At 39.7% G+C, this 15005-nt stretch overlaps 1 protein-coding gene across 3 annotated transcripts in view; it reads left to right on the forward strand.

Annotated features, from left to right (window-relative positions):
• The window catches only part of LOC110675422 (mediator of RNA polymerase II transcription subunit 13), a 102072-nt gene extending 87832 nt beyond the window's left edge, over window positions 1–14240 (forward strand). For 2 of the 3 annotated variants that reach the window (XM_021840391.1, XM_021840393.1), the window contains 4 exons: window positions 2–847; window positions 912–1053; window positions 1116–1264; window positions 11735–14240. In XM_021840391.1, the coding sequence (XP_021696083.1) occupies window positions 2–847; window positions 912–1053; window positions 1116–1264; window positions 11735–12112 (1515 nt within the window). In that variant the 3' untranslated portion in view covers window positions 12113–14240. The remainder of the gene's footprint in view (window position 1; window positions 848–911; window positions 1054–1115; window positions 1265–11734) is intronic. The other variant, XM_021840392.1, reaches the window with a different exon arrangement.
• Window positions 14241–15005: the final 765 nt, after the last annotated feature.

The raw sequence follows: 15005 nt of genomic DNA on the forward strand, positions 1-15005 counted from the left end.
GCTCATCTCGCTGGAGAGCATCATGGAGCTTGGGCGAAGTCGGAATCGGTTACGGCTGAGTGATCACATGCGCAGTCAGGCGTTGAGTATATTTTCACAGAGCCGACGCTACATGCAGCATCTGAATAACGTGAAGAGCCTAACCGGTTTCGGAACGGCCGCCAATGCCGAACAGTTTATGAAGAACAAGGATGAGAAGAACCGAGCGCCGTACAAACTGTACACTCCACCGTACGTGTTGGCTAAGCTGTGCGAAAAGAAGGAAAGCTCGGAATCGTTTGGTCAAACCAGCATCAAACAGCAATGCTCGATTATGTACTGCAACTACTGTTTGAGCGAAGATCAATGTTGGCTTCTGGCGGTGGCAACTGACGATCGGGGGGAGTTCTTGGAAACGACTACCATCAATATCGACATTCCGAATCGCGTTCGACGGAAACGTGCATCTGCGCGGCGGTTGGGACTTCAAAAACTGATGGACTTTATCTTAGGTCTAATCTCACAAACAGTGCAACCCTGGCGAATCGTTATCGGCCGCATCGGTCGGATAGGGCACGGGGAATTGAAGGGCTGGAGTTGGCTGCTAGGCAAAGAGAATCTGCGGAAAGTCTCCAAACATCTCAAGGACATTTGCCAGCAGTGTTCGCTGCTACATCCGGTTTCAGTACCGAGCATCTTGAGTGCCTGCTTGGTAACACTGGAACCGGACTCGGAATTGCGCGTGATGCCCGATCAGTTCACACCGGACGAGCGGTTCAGTCAGTTGTCGATGCAGTCTCCGTTGACGACCCCACAGGATGTGACGTGCACGCACATTCTGGTGTTCCCGACCAGTGCGAGAACGCAGGTAAGATTTGATTTTCACTGCGCTCGTTAGACAGTGGCTGACCAATGGAATTTCATCGTTACAGTCTGCCCAGTCGGCGTTCGTGGCGGAGCACATCAACGATGAATTGGAGTTGACACTCGGAGGAAATCTCGACGATTTGGGTCTCGGAGATGAAGGCGATGGAGACGGTATAGACGGGTTCGACGATTTGTTCAACAATTGGGGTAAATTCCAAAAGGGTGTGGACCACTTGTAGTTTCAGATGACTAATAATTTCCTCTTCCAGAAGATATAGAGATGCCACAGAGAATGCCGCAGGATTCCCGACAGGGCAGTCCGGTGGGACAGTTTGAGACACAGCGACAGACTCCGGGCGACAGTGGTTCAAACTGTGCGCAGAATCTCAATGGCTACGCGGCACAGGAGGCGGAAGATGTAAGTTATCTTTATGCATAGATATTCGCTTATAAAATTTGAGATGTTCTCATGTGTATACTTGAGCTGTTGAACGGCATCCTTAACTTCCCTCAAAGTGGAAGCTGATGGGTTGCTATTGTCAGACATCCCGACGTAGTCATTTCTCAGCGCCATTCAAGTGTTCATCGTTGTGCTGCTTCCACCTTTCGATCACCTCGCGTGCGTCCGACAAAATGTTCCCATCTTTTCCCTGCACATTGCGGCAAGAAGCCTATGCGGTTTACCATTACCAAGTAGTGGTCGGAGTCTATGTTAGCGCCACGATAGATAATGTCGGAGAAGTACCGTCCATCAATCAAAACGTGGTCGATTTGCGATTCTGTTTGCTGTGGAGATCTCCAGGTGTATCGGTACGGAAGGCTATGTTGGGAATAGGTGCTACGAAAGGCCATATTATTGGAGGGTGCGAAATCAATCAGTCGTAGGCCGTTCCCGTTCGTCAGCCGGTGGCCGCTGAACTTCCCAATCGTCGGTCTGAACTCCTCCTCCTGGCCAACCTGAACGTTTAAAACTCCTATGATGATCTTGATATCGTGGTTTGGGCAGCGATCGAATTCACGTTCAAGCTGCACGTGAAACGCTTCTTCATTATTATTAGTGGTTCCGGAGTGTGTCAATGAGTACAGCCGTTGATTATGCTAATGTTGAAAAATCGGCCCTTGACCTCAACCATCATGGATCGGCCTCTAATCGTTAGTCCTTTTTCGTCGCATTAGTCTATGCCGATTGTTTCAGTCCGTATTATTCTGTTGACGTGCCTGTGCTTGTTATTTTTTACGGTTGGCTTGCAGGGCCTGACACCAACCCCCTAGAATTCCGGAGGACCATTCCCCTTAAATGTTCGGAGGACCATAGTGCACAGTTTAGTTTAGAGTCCTTCTCTGGCATTCGGACGATTATCAGCCGCTCCCGACATGCGGAACAGACGCTGTTGTGAGCCGCTCCTAACATGGAGTACAGACGCCCCAGGCTTGCAGAAGCAAAAACCGGGCCCCCCTGTTCCTGTCAGCATATGACCAATGTTCCCACCGGTATTGGTTACCCGATCTTCCCTAAGGTTGCTAGTACTCCGGCCAGTATCACGAGAAGGTATAGCGATATGAGTTGCCGGTCAGGAGGCTTAGGATTCCACTAAAGGGTCTATTATATTCCTGCGAGTACGTAAAATACCCATGGTACGCTTTGCCCAGCATCTACCAACCAGACCGCTGGGAAGGATGATATCGAAGTGGAACTTATTAAGCTGGGCCAGGAGAAGTTGGTCGCTTGTCTGCATCAGCTGATAGTCAGAATGTGGGAAACAGAGCAGCTACCGGAGAAGTGGAAGCAAGGGGTTATACAATCTTCAATCAGAATGTCAGAAAGTTCATTTTATTATTTATTTATTTATTTATTTATTTATTTATTTATTTATTTATTTATTCGATTCTACCTAATGTTGTTACAAATTCGTTTTTTTTGGCAGAGATTTGTGTCACTTACAGCTGCGAGTAATGTCAAAAACTATTTCAGGAGGTCGATTATTATTTCCAAAATTCAACCCACAGGGAAAAATTTAAAAAAAACCCTCGAATTCAATTTTATTCTATTCTTATATCTAATAGTATCACAGCTATGCTTGAGGAAAAATGGCAACAATTAGTGTATTATTAGACATTTCGCAAGATAATCTGAATCTTTCTGCAGCTTTTTCTACGAATCTGAAAATTGTTTCAATTTCAGCTATTTCATGCACTTCTTCTGTACAATACCAAGGGCTTAAATCAAGCATCATTTTCAGAAGCTTGTTCTGTTTAACTTGAAGCCGTATGTGGGACAGCGCACAATTTCCCCAAACTGGGCAGCCATATGTGAGGACAGGCCTAAACACACATTTGTAGAGAAGGAGTTTGTTGGCTATCTGGAGTGGTGATCGACGATTTATCAATGAGTAAAGGGAGCGAGATAAACAGTTGGCTTTGTTGATGGCCCGATTTATGTGCTTATCGAACAATAGTTTTTGATCTAGGGTTAGGCCCAAATATTCTACTTCCGCCTTCCAGGGGATGTTCGATCCATTGACGTTTATTTCTGCTGTTGGTAGAAATCTCGGTGATCGCCTTCTGGTGAAAAATATTGCTTGAGATTTTGTAGCATTGGTTTTGATTCACCATTTATGTTGAAATTCCTGTAATTTTTTCTGGGCATGTTGGAGTTTACAGGTCACAATTTCGGGGTCATCATCAGTCGCTAGAAACGCAGTGTCGTCGGCAAAAAATGCGTAGGTGACGCCGTCCACTATCAGCACATCACTGGGGAATATGTGCTAGAGTGTAGGACTCAGTACGGATCCTTGAGGTACTCCACATGGAATACGATGGACACCTGATGTGCAACCGTTGACAGATACAGCAAAGGACCTCCCCAAAAGGAACGACTTTATCAACTTCACCAGGTATAGCGGGCAGTTTGCTTTTTGGAGTTTGAAAATTATCGCTTCCTGCCAAACGGAGTCGTAAGCCTTTTCTACATCTAGCAATATCATACCAGATGACTTTTTAGCCGAAAATCCTTGTTTAACAAGCCTCGTGATTCTGGCGAGTTGATGGTTAGTTGAATGACCGTTCTTGAAGCAGAATTGTTCGTTGGGAACTACAGGATTTGCTTCCAGGTGGCGATTCAAGCGATTTGGAATTAGCCGTTCTAAGATCTTACTCGGGCTGCTCAGCAAACTAATTGGACGATAGTTTGTAGGAAGGGTAACGTCTTTGTTGGCTTTTGGAATGGCTACACCATTTGCATGCTTCCACTTCTCAGGAAAGTACGTGAGTTTCAGGCAAGCGTTGAAGACTTAAACCAAACCTTTTCGAGGAAGCCGCTTGAGCATAGCATTACGAATCCCGTCTTGTCCTGGTGCTCTTTTGCTTTTTAGTCTCTGGATGATTTTCTTTATTTCGCTAGGTTTAGTGAAAGTGGCAACGTCGATATTATGGAGAGCGTGACTTTCCAAATCCTCCATTGCTCGATGTACTTCTGAGGTAGTTTCTGGATCACTGAGAAGTTGGTTGTTGTGTGAGTTTGCAAAGTGCTCTGCTAATGTATTCGCCTTTTTCGCGTCAGACACCATGAGCCGGTTTCCGCATCGAAGAGGTGGTAGGTATTTGATTTTATTCCGGAGATTTTTGCTGATTTTCCAAAATTTGCTGCTACCATTTGCTAGATTACGGATGGTTGTAACAAAATTTCGAAACTTGTAGGTGGCACTTTCGTTGCGGATTTGGAGATTGAGATTTTCAACAATTGTTCGCAGCAAGGGATCTCTAGTTCGGCAATATTGCCTTCTTCGTACGTTCCTCAAACGAATCAGAAGTTTGATCCGATCTGGAAGGTCGCGCTTCTGAGGATTACCGTTGACAACTGGCACCGAAACTCTTTCAGCCTCAACTAATGTGGTAACAAGCGTTTCAATGGCAGTATCGATTTTGTCTTCAGTATCCAGGTTATTTATGACGTCAGATGTTTGATCCAGACTTCTGGAGACTGAGTTCACATAAACGGTCCAGTTTGCGCGTTTATAGTTCCTGTACTGACGGAACTCATTTTTGAAGGGAGTATCAGCATTGATAGTAAACATCACTGGAAAATGATCCGATGAAAGATCTTGAATTGTTTCTGGGACTGACATATCCATGGAATTTCCCGACAGTACTAGATCAAGTGTAAACGTACTTCTACCGTTTGGAGCCATTCGAGTAAAACCAGCTGGGAAATGAATGAAGAAGCCAGATGTTTCGTATTCCCGGAAAAGTATTTCACCCGCCTTGTTCATTTTTTTGGCAATTCCAGTACCGGTGTCTGGCATTAAAATCATCAATTACGAAAAATGGCTCAGAGAACCCTGTTATGGTACGAAGATCACGTTTGAATTTGTTGAGCGTACTTAGGTTGGATGATCCAGGGAAATAAGCAACAACTAGATGAATTGGAGTAGCGTCGGTGTGAACGGTTACTCGTAAGGCCTCGATGACGTTAGTATTCAGTCCACCAGATTGGGTGAATTTAATTCCTTTTCGAATAAATATTGCCACGCCTCCTACTCAGGTTGCCTCCGATGAAGAACGATCTAAACGATTGCATGTGTAGTCATGATGGTAGATGGAGATATCTGGACGTAACCAGGTTTCTGTCACAACTGCAATATCGATATTCTGGTTGTCCAGTAGATTGAAGAATTCGCTTTCCTTATTACGAATAGAACGACTGTTCCAATTAATTATGTTCAAGCTGGTTGTGTTATCCATTGTACACATACTTGATCATCAATTCCGACAAGGCGAGAAATTGCTGTGCCTTCGTTTTACACGAAGAGAGACGAGTGAATAAATCGCTAGCAAGATTCATAAACTCGTGTAGCGAAAATAGTTCCGATTGATCGGGACCAGCATAACCACCACCACCAGCAGCACCATCAACAGCAACAGCAACAGCAGCAGCAGCAACAACAGTAGCAGAAGACCCATCTTTGATAGCGTCAGCGAATGATTTACTCGGAGTAACAAACGTGGAACGAAAGCTGCGACCTCCCGGGGCATGGGACAAAGCAGGTGCATCCATTCTTCGTGAGCTTTGCATCTTTTTCTTCTCTTCATTTTCCTGGATGTGGTTTTTTCTTGCTGGACATCCTTTGTAACTAGAAGTATGATTCTGGCTGCAATTGGCGCAACGAATTTTTGAACGATCATCCGTTGCTCTACGAGGCGGTAATGTACAGTCCTTCGTGAGATGCAGTTCCCCACATTTGACACACTTTGCATCCATATTACAGTTGCGCATTCCGTGGCCGAACTTTTGACACCGATAACACTGGATAACTTCTCCAATCCTCCTTGAGAAAAAGCGCCAACTGACAACTACATTGAACAGCATTTTTATTTTTTGCAGTTCCTTCAATTTCACGGCACCCTTCGGGAATTTGAGCAGGTACAGAGCTGAATCTTCATCTTTCGATGAGTACAGTAACTTGACCTCTACTGGGAGAACATTTGCTTGCTTCAGTTCTTCTCGCACTTCCTCCAAATCGAGCACCGGCAGACCAGCTAGCACTATTCTGATCGGAACTTCGTCGCTTGTACCGTGGATGAAAAATTTAACATTTTCCGATTTGAGGGCAGCAACAACAACGGTAAATTTCGTCTTTTCTTTAACGTGAAGACGAATGCCGCCTTTGATGATTTTCTGTGCGTAATTTTTCTCGCCTACTTCTAGGGAGGACATTAGTTTATTTATGTCCTTCACAGTACCGTTTTGCACGAAAATTGGAGGGCAGTGAATCTTCGATGCTGATTGTTGTGGTGTTACTCTTTCTTGCAACTCTTCATTGTCCATGAGCGTATCGAAAGGATTTTCTGTCGGTACGTTTGGAACCGCAATCGAAACATTGTTGGCATTGCTGCAGCCTGCTATCGGTTGAGATGAAAACTGGTGACCACTATCGCTGCTCTGGTTTCGAGGCCGCATACTGTTTTCGTCAGTCGAGTTATGACGACGCCTTTGCTGGACATTGGGGTCAAGAGATCATTATCAACCATGGTACTAATCTCTGTTTGCGTTGAGGTTATGCGGACTTTACTTTTATCGTAATTTTTACGAATCATTATGGAACACGGTCCTCCATTGGGGCTACATTCCGAACTCGCGACGTTAGACGACACGCCCGGGGTACGTTTACCCAAAGTTTTTGATTTTTCGGACTGTATTTTGAGAAATTATTCAGTAACGAATATACGTATGAACAAATCGATCTAGCCTTGTTGACGTTTCGGCATGAACTGAGAAAGTTCATTTGCTAACGTCTTTGCAAAAGTGATGTTTGGTGTCATCGGCACCCAACGGTGCTTCTATGAAAAAACTTGCGGATCTCCGTAAAAGAATGAAAATTAGTCGAGCTCAACTGAGTGTGTATGCCCTTATCTACAAAAAAGGCGACAAGCTAGAATGTGAGAACTACCTAGCGATCTCTATTCTAAATGCCGACTACAAAGTACTATCCAATATCATCTTTCGTCGTCTATCATCAATAGCAAATGGGTCTGGGTCATTTGGCATAAAGCCATTTGGCATAAGGTCATTTGGCATAACGCCATTTGGCATAAAGGACATTTGGCATAACAGCCATTTGGCATAACGGTCATTTGGCATAATTTTGAACAATGTGAAAATAAAGGGTCATTTGGCATAACGGACATTTGGCATAATATCAAGCCATATGTAAAGTAAGAATCAATTGGCATAATATCAAACCATATGTGAAGTAAAGGTCATTTGGCATGTCGGACATTTGGCATAATATCAAACCATCTGAAAAGTAAGGGTTATTTAGTATTTATGATTTATTGGTATTTTATATTTTATTCAGATACTCCTTCTTCTATGTGAAAAAACTGTTGTAATAAATATTACGCAAAAGAAAAAGTCATGTTAGAAAGAAGGGCAAATTCCTATATAATAAAATAACGCGTCGAATCGCTATAGCAATAACCCTCGAAAGAATACCTTATGTTTAAAAGAAGGGTAAATCTCTAGATAAATATCATGACTAAACAGGATAACAGAAGATGAACTAGGGTGTCAATCAGTGACGCAATATTTCTTAATTTGAAATTAAAAACGAATCCGATCAAGCACTGCACACTGGTTCAGGAAGCTAGTTTAGGCGGACATGAGGTTTTCGTCTCGATTTATTGATTTTAGAGCCATAGTTGCTTCTGATAATATGTTCAGCATTTTCGGTTCCGGGTCATTTGGCCGAATGCCGTTCGGCCGAAATTGAAAACAAAAGTGAACTACTGTTAGCATGGATTTATAATGAATTTCAAAGAACTTTTTCAGCTTATTCATGAAGAAAGTTACACCATCATTGATATACACATAATTAGCTTTTGAGTAGTAGCTCAAGAAACAGTTCGTGCTGAAAAAAGTACATCCTAAATGTAAGCACTTATTCACTTCTCTGCTAGCGGTGATAGCCACCTACAGATGTTTGTAGTTAGATTTTGACAGTAACCAAAAAGGTTTAACACTTTTTCGTCCTTCTGCTAGATCGGGTTGCTTTGATCCCTCGGATCGTACTAAGTAATATATGTCATAGCTCTAGCAACCACAAGTCTTGGTTTCTTTGACTTAAATATTCCCCGAGTAGTTTATTGCTATACGCAAGCAACGATGCAGAGTTCAGTTCACAAGTTGCAATCTTAAACTTGGAGGAGAATGACATCTCACCCAAGTTGAGGAAAAAAAAATTGAATAAGACGTAAGGCATTCTGGGGTAATATGCACTCTTGAGGCAAAACAACCCCACGGTGCCTTTTATGAGTATTTGTAAAACAATTGGAAAAGATTCGTCAAGGGCGGATAGGAGTGACCCACAACCAGTGCCGTAGCGTGCGGTTGGCCAGGTTGGCACCCGCCAAGGGCGCCAGCCTTAAGGGGGCGCCAACACGCGTGACACAAATGGTAAAGTTTGAAAATACATATTGAATTCAAACACAATCTCTATGAATCACAATATGGATCCTGAAAGAAATTTTCATGAAATACTGAGCATGAATCTAACATAGTATTTGACTGGATTCAACCAAAAAATTGTCGAGATTCTCAAATAATCAAGGTCTTCTATATAAACTATGTGTGGTTATGATAGAACGCTTTGCGGTTCACCGACACTTTTGAACTTTTTAAAACATCTTGATGACATATTCAATCCAGGGTGTGGTTTTCTAAGAATTTAACTCCGGCCAAATCCGCACAGCATTCTGCGAATTATTCTTCCCAAATCAGTGGTACATTTTTAATAACACCTAAAAATATTGTACGCTAGCTGATAGCCATTTGATTTTACAAAAAAAAATGGAATCAGTAGGATTGATATACTCATTTTTGGTTTTCAGAAAGCTATAGATGACGTAACCCATCGTACCTTTCCTTAAAAATTCATTTAAAATTACTTTTTTAAATGATACTTTATGAAAATGTCTTGGCCAAGACAACGTGAATTGAAAAAAAATCTTTTTAGCACTAATTTTTTTTTATGAAAAATGATTTTTTTTTATTTACGTTTTTAACACTTCAGTAGTCGTGCTGTTGTATTTTGTACAACACTGTTAAGAAAAGCTCGCAAGCCTTATACGGCAGCAGTGTGGTGAAAAGTGTAACACATAAGCGTATGGCTTTGGTTTTTTTTTCAAGGTTGTACTATTAGTGTCATATGATATAAATATCGGATAAAGAAGCTTTTATTTTTTTTAATCAATATTTTTAAAATGTTTAGAAGAATTTTTCTTCAAATAAACATTTTACTAAAATTGGCACCAAAAAATTGTTAGAACACCGATTTTTCATATTTGTTTCTTATTATATAAATTGTAATATTCTTGGGAATTTTTCAAATAACATTTAGGATAAATAGCAAAATATAGCATAGACTAAAAATACTCCAATTATTGCACATCCATAAGGAATACACGGGTTGTTCAATAATTGGCACGTTTTTAGTCTGTGCAATAGTTGGCAATCTGCCCTAATAGATAAAAGAATTTGCGTTTTGTCCAGCAGGAATTAACTCAATAATCAAATATGTTCTAAATTTCTAGCATCCTACGATTCTTTTCTAATGAATTCTAATGATATAGTTCACGTTAACTCTCACCATGTTAAATAGATGTGTACAGTTTTGATTGAGAGGCGCTTAAATGGAAGTTCGCCAAGGGCGCCATGAACCCACGCTACGGCTCTGCCCACAACATGCGATTTTACAAATTCAACTTCCAGGAAAATGTCTAAATTTTTCTAAAATATTCATAGAATCCCCAAAAAGTAGTTTTACTCCTGGGGTGCATATTACCCCTGATACCCTTATTATAAGCTTTAACATCAATAACTATGAGAATTACTTCACTCTTGAAAGAACAGCCTATGATCAAAAGAAGGAAAAATCTCTTATGAAAATTTAGGCAAGTTTAATGCATATAATAGTTTTATCAGGACAACTACAAAGAACTTCCGATTATTTAAAGAAGGTAAAATTCCCAATTAAAATATAAGCTGAACTATTTTCAATAGTAATGAAACCAGTATAACTCGAATGAATAGTCTATGTGCAAAAGAAGGAAAAAATCTGATGAGATCAATAAAACACTTGAAACCTTATTATATCTTTGGTAATCCAGAGGCGAATTAACCGTCACCTCAGAGTCTTGACGCGATGTAAAGAGTTCACAACTTCGTCCTGAATTAACGGGTTGATTTTATCATTCTCTTAGAGCTCTTACAGAGCATATAAAATCAAATATAAAACGTGTATTTATATAGAAAGAAAAAGTGCATCGTTTTTTAGTGGTTTTTGATTAACTTGGAAGCTTCTGAAAGAAATTCACCATCTTTTTCTTTATCGGTATTTCGTCTATTAGTAAGCGATATCACCGGATTGGAAGTCAACATAAGTCGTATAAAATACATCTACAAAGTTTACAGTCCGATTGAATTCGGTGGTATGATTTAACCGGATTCTTCTGATGGATTCATATCGCACTTATTGGCTTCTTCGGCGGCTTGCCAGAGAAGAGAATAAATAAATTATTATTGAACAGATTCAGCTGTTACTAAAAAAAACAGTAATAAAATGCTAAAATCTTCAATTTAAGTATGTACAGAAAATATATTGAAATTATGCCAAATGTCCGTTATGCCAAATGACCCTCATCTTTCACTTAGTTAAAAATTATGCCAAATGTCCGTTATGCCAAATGACCGTTATGCCAAATGTCCTTTATGCCAAATGGCGTTATGCCAAATGACCTTATGCCAAATGGCTTTATGCCAAATGGCCCGCTCCCAAAAAAATCCGTTCTCGTATCCGTGAACAGCAGGCGTGAACTCGTCAACAAGCAAAAATACACCGTGAACTAGATCATGTATACGAGAACTTTCTTGGTAGTTTACGGTGTACTTTTGACAGTTCACGTTTTCCAGAACGCTTTTTTGAGCGTGCATAAACCAAATAGAATTATTAGTAGTAGAACGCTAGAAGCGTTGTTCTCACAAAATTGATTTTAATAATTATTACCTTAAATTATGGGTTTTCATTGTTTGTTCAATACCATGTTGTTGTTTTGGTTTTGAAAATTAATCTGACACTTTGAGGCCCGGTACTCACGCTGTCAGTTCGTGGCAAACTAGATGTTGGTAACACGAACAGCAGCGACATTAGCATTCTTAGGTTAATGCTTCTACTATAAACCACGACGCGGTTTTATCGTTATAACATTGTAATAAATATCAATAAATGAATGAATGAATTGGTATACTTGAATGCATTGAAATTGTTACAAAAAGTTTCTCAAAACTGAGGCATTAAACTTATTTAAAAAAATCTTTCTTCTTCTCCCTCTCCAGGTCGGTTCCCTGGCGCAACAGCCGATGGCCATCGGGTACCTAGTGTCCACCGCCCCAACTGGCCGCATGCCGCCATGGTTCTGGTCGTCCTGTCCGCATCTGGAAAACGTCTGTCCGGTGTTCCTACGGATAGCGCTGCACCTCAACAGTTTCCAAATCCTGCAGAACAACGACGATCCGATGGTGCAGTCGCAGTCCACCACCGAGCACCCGCTGGACTCGAACATGACCGCCGATGTGTTGCGCTTCGTCCTGGAAGGGTACAACGTCCTCTCCTGGCTGGCCATGGATTCGAACACTCACGATCGGTTGTCCTGTTTGCCGATGCACGTGCAAGTGCTGATGCAGCTGTACCACATGATGGCCTCGTTGGCGTAAGGTCTTTCCCGATTGGAGGACTACGAACCCTCCTCATTGCTCTGTCTGTGATATTAGGTAAAATGGTGGGTGTATGTGTGTTTATGGAGGGGTTGCTTTAGGAGAGATTGGTTTTCTTATGTGATTGAACGATGAACCGACATGGAGCCAAGATCTGGTTTTATACAAGTTTATAAGTTGTATTAATTTATTGATTTTATAATATTTTTTTTTGTTTAGGCAGTTTCCCAATTGCAAGTATTTGTCCGCTTGGTTAGTGCAAGCGGATGAACTGCACTTAAGTAAAAGTTTACATTGAAAGTGAGATTGTTCGAGATACTTTTGAACAGTATTTTAATTTGTTTACTTTTTATATAGCAACAGCAAAGCATACAACCTGAAGAGATTAAAAAGTTAAAATATTAACTGAGCTATTAGGGAACATTGCAATCATAATCTTTCAATTGTGTTTTGTATACCCCTTAGTGTAAATTCGAAATCTTGTGTATGTAAATATAGTAAAATGTCAATTTAGGACGCGAGGAAAAGAGGCTGCAGGGAATAGTTAATGAATGAGGATGGTTTTGAAAGTGCAAGCTGTTCTAACATTTAATAGATTTTTTTTAGCTACAACAACCTAGATTTGTGCAGCGTAAATTTCCATCATCATTTTGCGTTCCTGCGGTCTCGAGAGATGAGTCTCTAGGGCATGCTAGTTAATTTATCAATAACCATAAGTGTTATTCACTTGCAGTAGGAACAAGTATAAAATGCACTTCTGAATTTATAGATTGACTTTGTAGGGTTAAAATAATATTGTATAGGTAAGTTTAACTCAGTTTCTTCAAGTAGGAGGAATTGTCATGAAACAAAAACACTTGTAAATGTTGTAGATATTTTCTAAATTTAGAAAAAGAAATTTTAGCCAATAAAACGAAACAAAATCTGAATCAGACATACAACTAGTGCTAGTAAGGTTATTTTTAAGCTGACCAGCATAAGCCATGATATGGCACAACTTACGCAAAAAGAGACCAAAACTAAGCTCATGTAAATAGTTAAATTTAAGTGTGATATTATTTCTTTAGAATCGTCTTTACCAAGACACATTCAACTAAATAAATAAAAGAAATAGCTCGTAAGTGAGTAACACTGCAGTTGCAATCTATAGCAAAACATGATCTTTTACTCAAAGTACTAAAGCAGCAGAAATGTGGCAGGCAGGAATCGAATCGAAATCAAAACTAGCATGAACTACGCACTCTATTTGTAGGAAATGGCCAAGTTTTGAACAATTTTGACAAGGATAGGAAGTAAAGTATTAGGTGAACTGCAAAGACAGAAAAGTATAGAAATGGAAATCAAACCTAGATTCGTCAAGAAGTGTAGATATGTATAAAAAGGAATCATCAATTTACTTGTAAGGAAACAAAAACTGAAATTACACATATTTAATATGAGAAACACTAGACAAAGGAAGGAAAACAGTAGTAATTCTAACATAAGTTTAGGCCAAATTGTATTGAAACAAAAAGAAAAGAAACTAAATGAAACAGAGAAACCATAGTTCTAAACTGAGTAGTTATAAAGAGAACGTAAATTTAAGAAACACGAAACACCGAAAAATGAAACATGTAGAAAAAGAAATAACAATGAATGGTAGAGCAACAGAGAGAAAAAAGAACACAGAAAACAAGCATATACATTTAAGAGAGGAACACTAATACTTACACTAACACCTTTGAAGGGCGTGTCTTGTGAGTGTGTCTGGTTTACACGATTGGATTGGATTATTTAAAAGGCAGAAAATATTGTATGTACCAGTTTGCGCGTGTGAGTGAGCGTGTGTGGATGTGATTTCGAACAAATGACCTAGATAAAGCAAAGCAAAACAAGATGGAAAAACAAGTGTACGAATTGAGAATATTACTATTACAATTATTATTCGACACACACACATACACACAACAAAAAACAAAACAACCTATAGACAGTAAGGAGAACAAAACAAGAATGAACGCTGTAAAGAAAAACGTAAATTAATTACTGTACAATTGAATGAATTATTATATAAACTATTAATACTTGTATATGTTAAGGTTTCGTTTACAAAAAAAAAAAACATGAAAATAAATGGAACATTATTGAATTACATCGTGTACGCTCAAGACAGCATAAGCAATATAGAACGAAAAAGAACTCAGTCCTGAAAATATCCTGAAATCGAGTGGTGCTTCTTATACCGTAAAGCTGCCGCACATTTAAGAGCAGTTCAAACTCCTATTCAAACTAATGATAGAACTTTTTTAAACACTGAAGATATTACCGTGACCTGCTCTAATTCCGTGTGTTGCCTAATACCGTGTATTTGGGAATTATGTGGATTTTTAGCATATTATATTATTTATTTTTCTAAATGATTTACACAAACGTTACTGTATTAACTAGTGTTCAGGAAGCCATGTCAAATTCTAACTAAAGTTGCATATACAAAAGAACAAAAATAATGTTAGAATTCAATCGACTTGTGCCAACACACGGTATTAGGGCACGGTTGCCCCTGAGTTCCAAATACCGTGTTTCAGTTATAATTGCATAATGGCTGAGTAAATGATATATTTTATTCCCCAATTTAATCACACAAACCTCAAGACGTTGCTTGACACAAAAGTTTTAATTATGATGCGCTTTGTTCGTTTAATTGAGAGATGTTTCAAAATGACACCCGGTAGTCGGGGTCAGATGCACGGTATTTGGAACAATGATATGTTTAACAACAGCAACTGTAACTATGGTTAAAATTTTTAAAATAGTACAAATCATATTTTTTGTGCAAAATATATAAAACGGTCTACTATATAAAACATAAAAAAACTTGAAAATAATCTTGCATTATTTTTTTTCGGATTGATTG

The sequence above is a fragment of the Aedes aegypti genome, chromosome 2, assembly GCF_002204515.2.
Source record: "Aedes aegypti strain LVP_AGWG chromosome 2, AaegL5.0 Primary Assembly, whole genome shotgun sequence".
Lineage (NCBI taxonomy): Eukaryota > Metazoa > Arthropoda > Insecta > Diptera > Culicidae > Aedes > Aedes aegypti.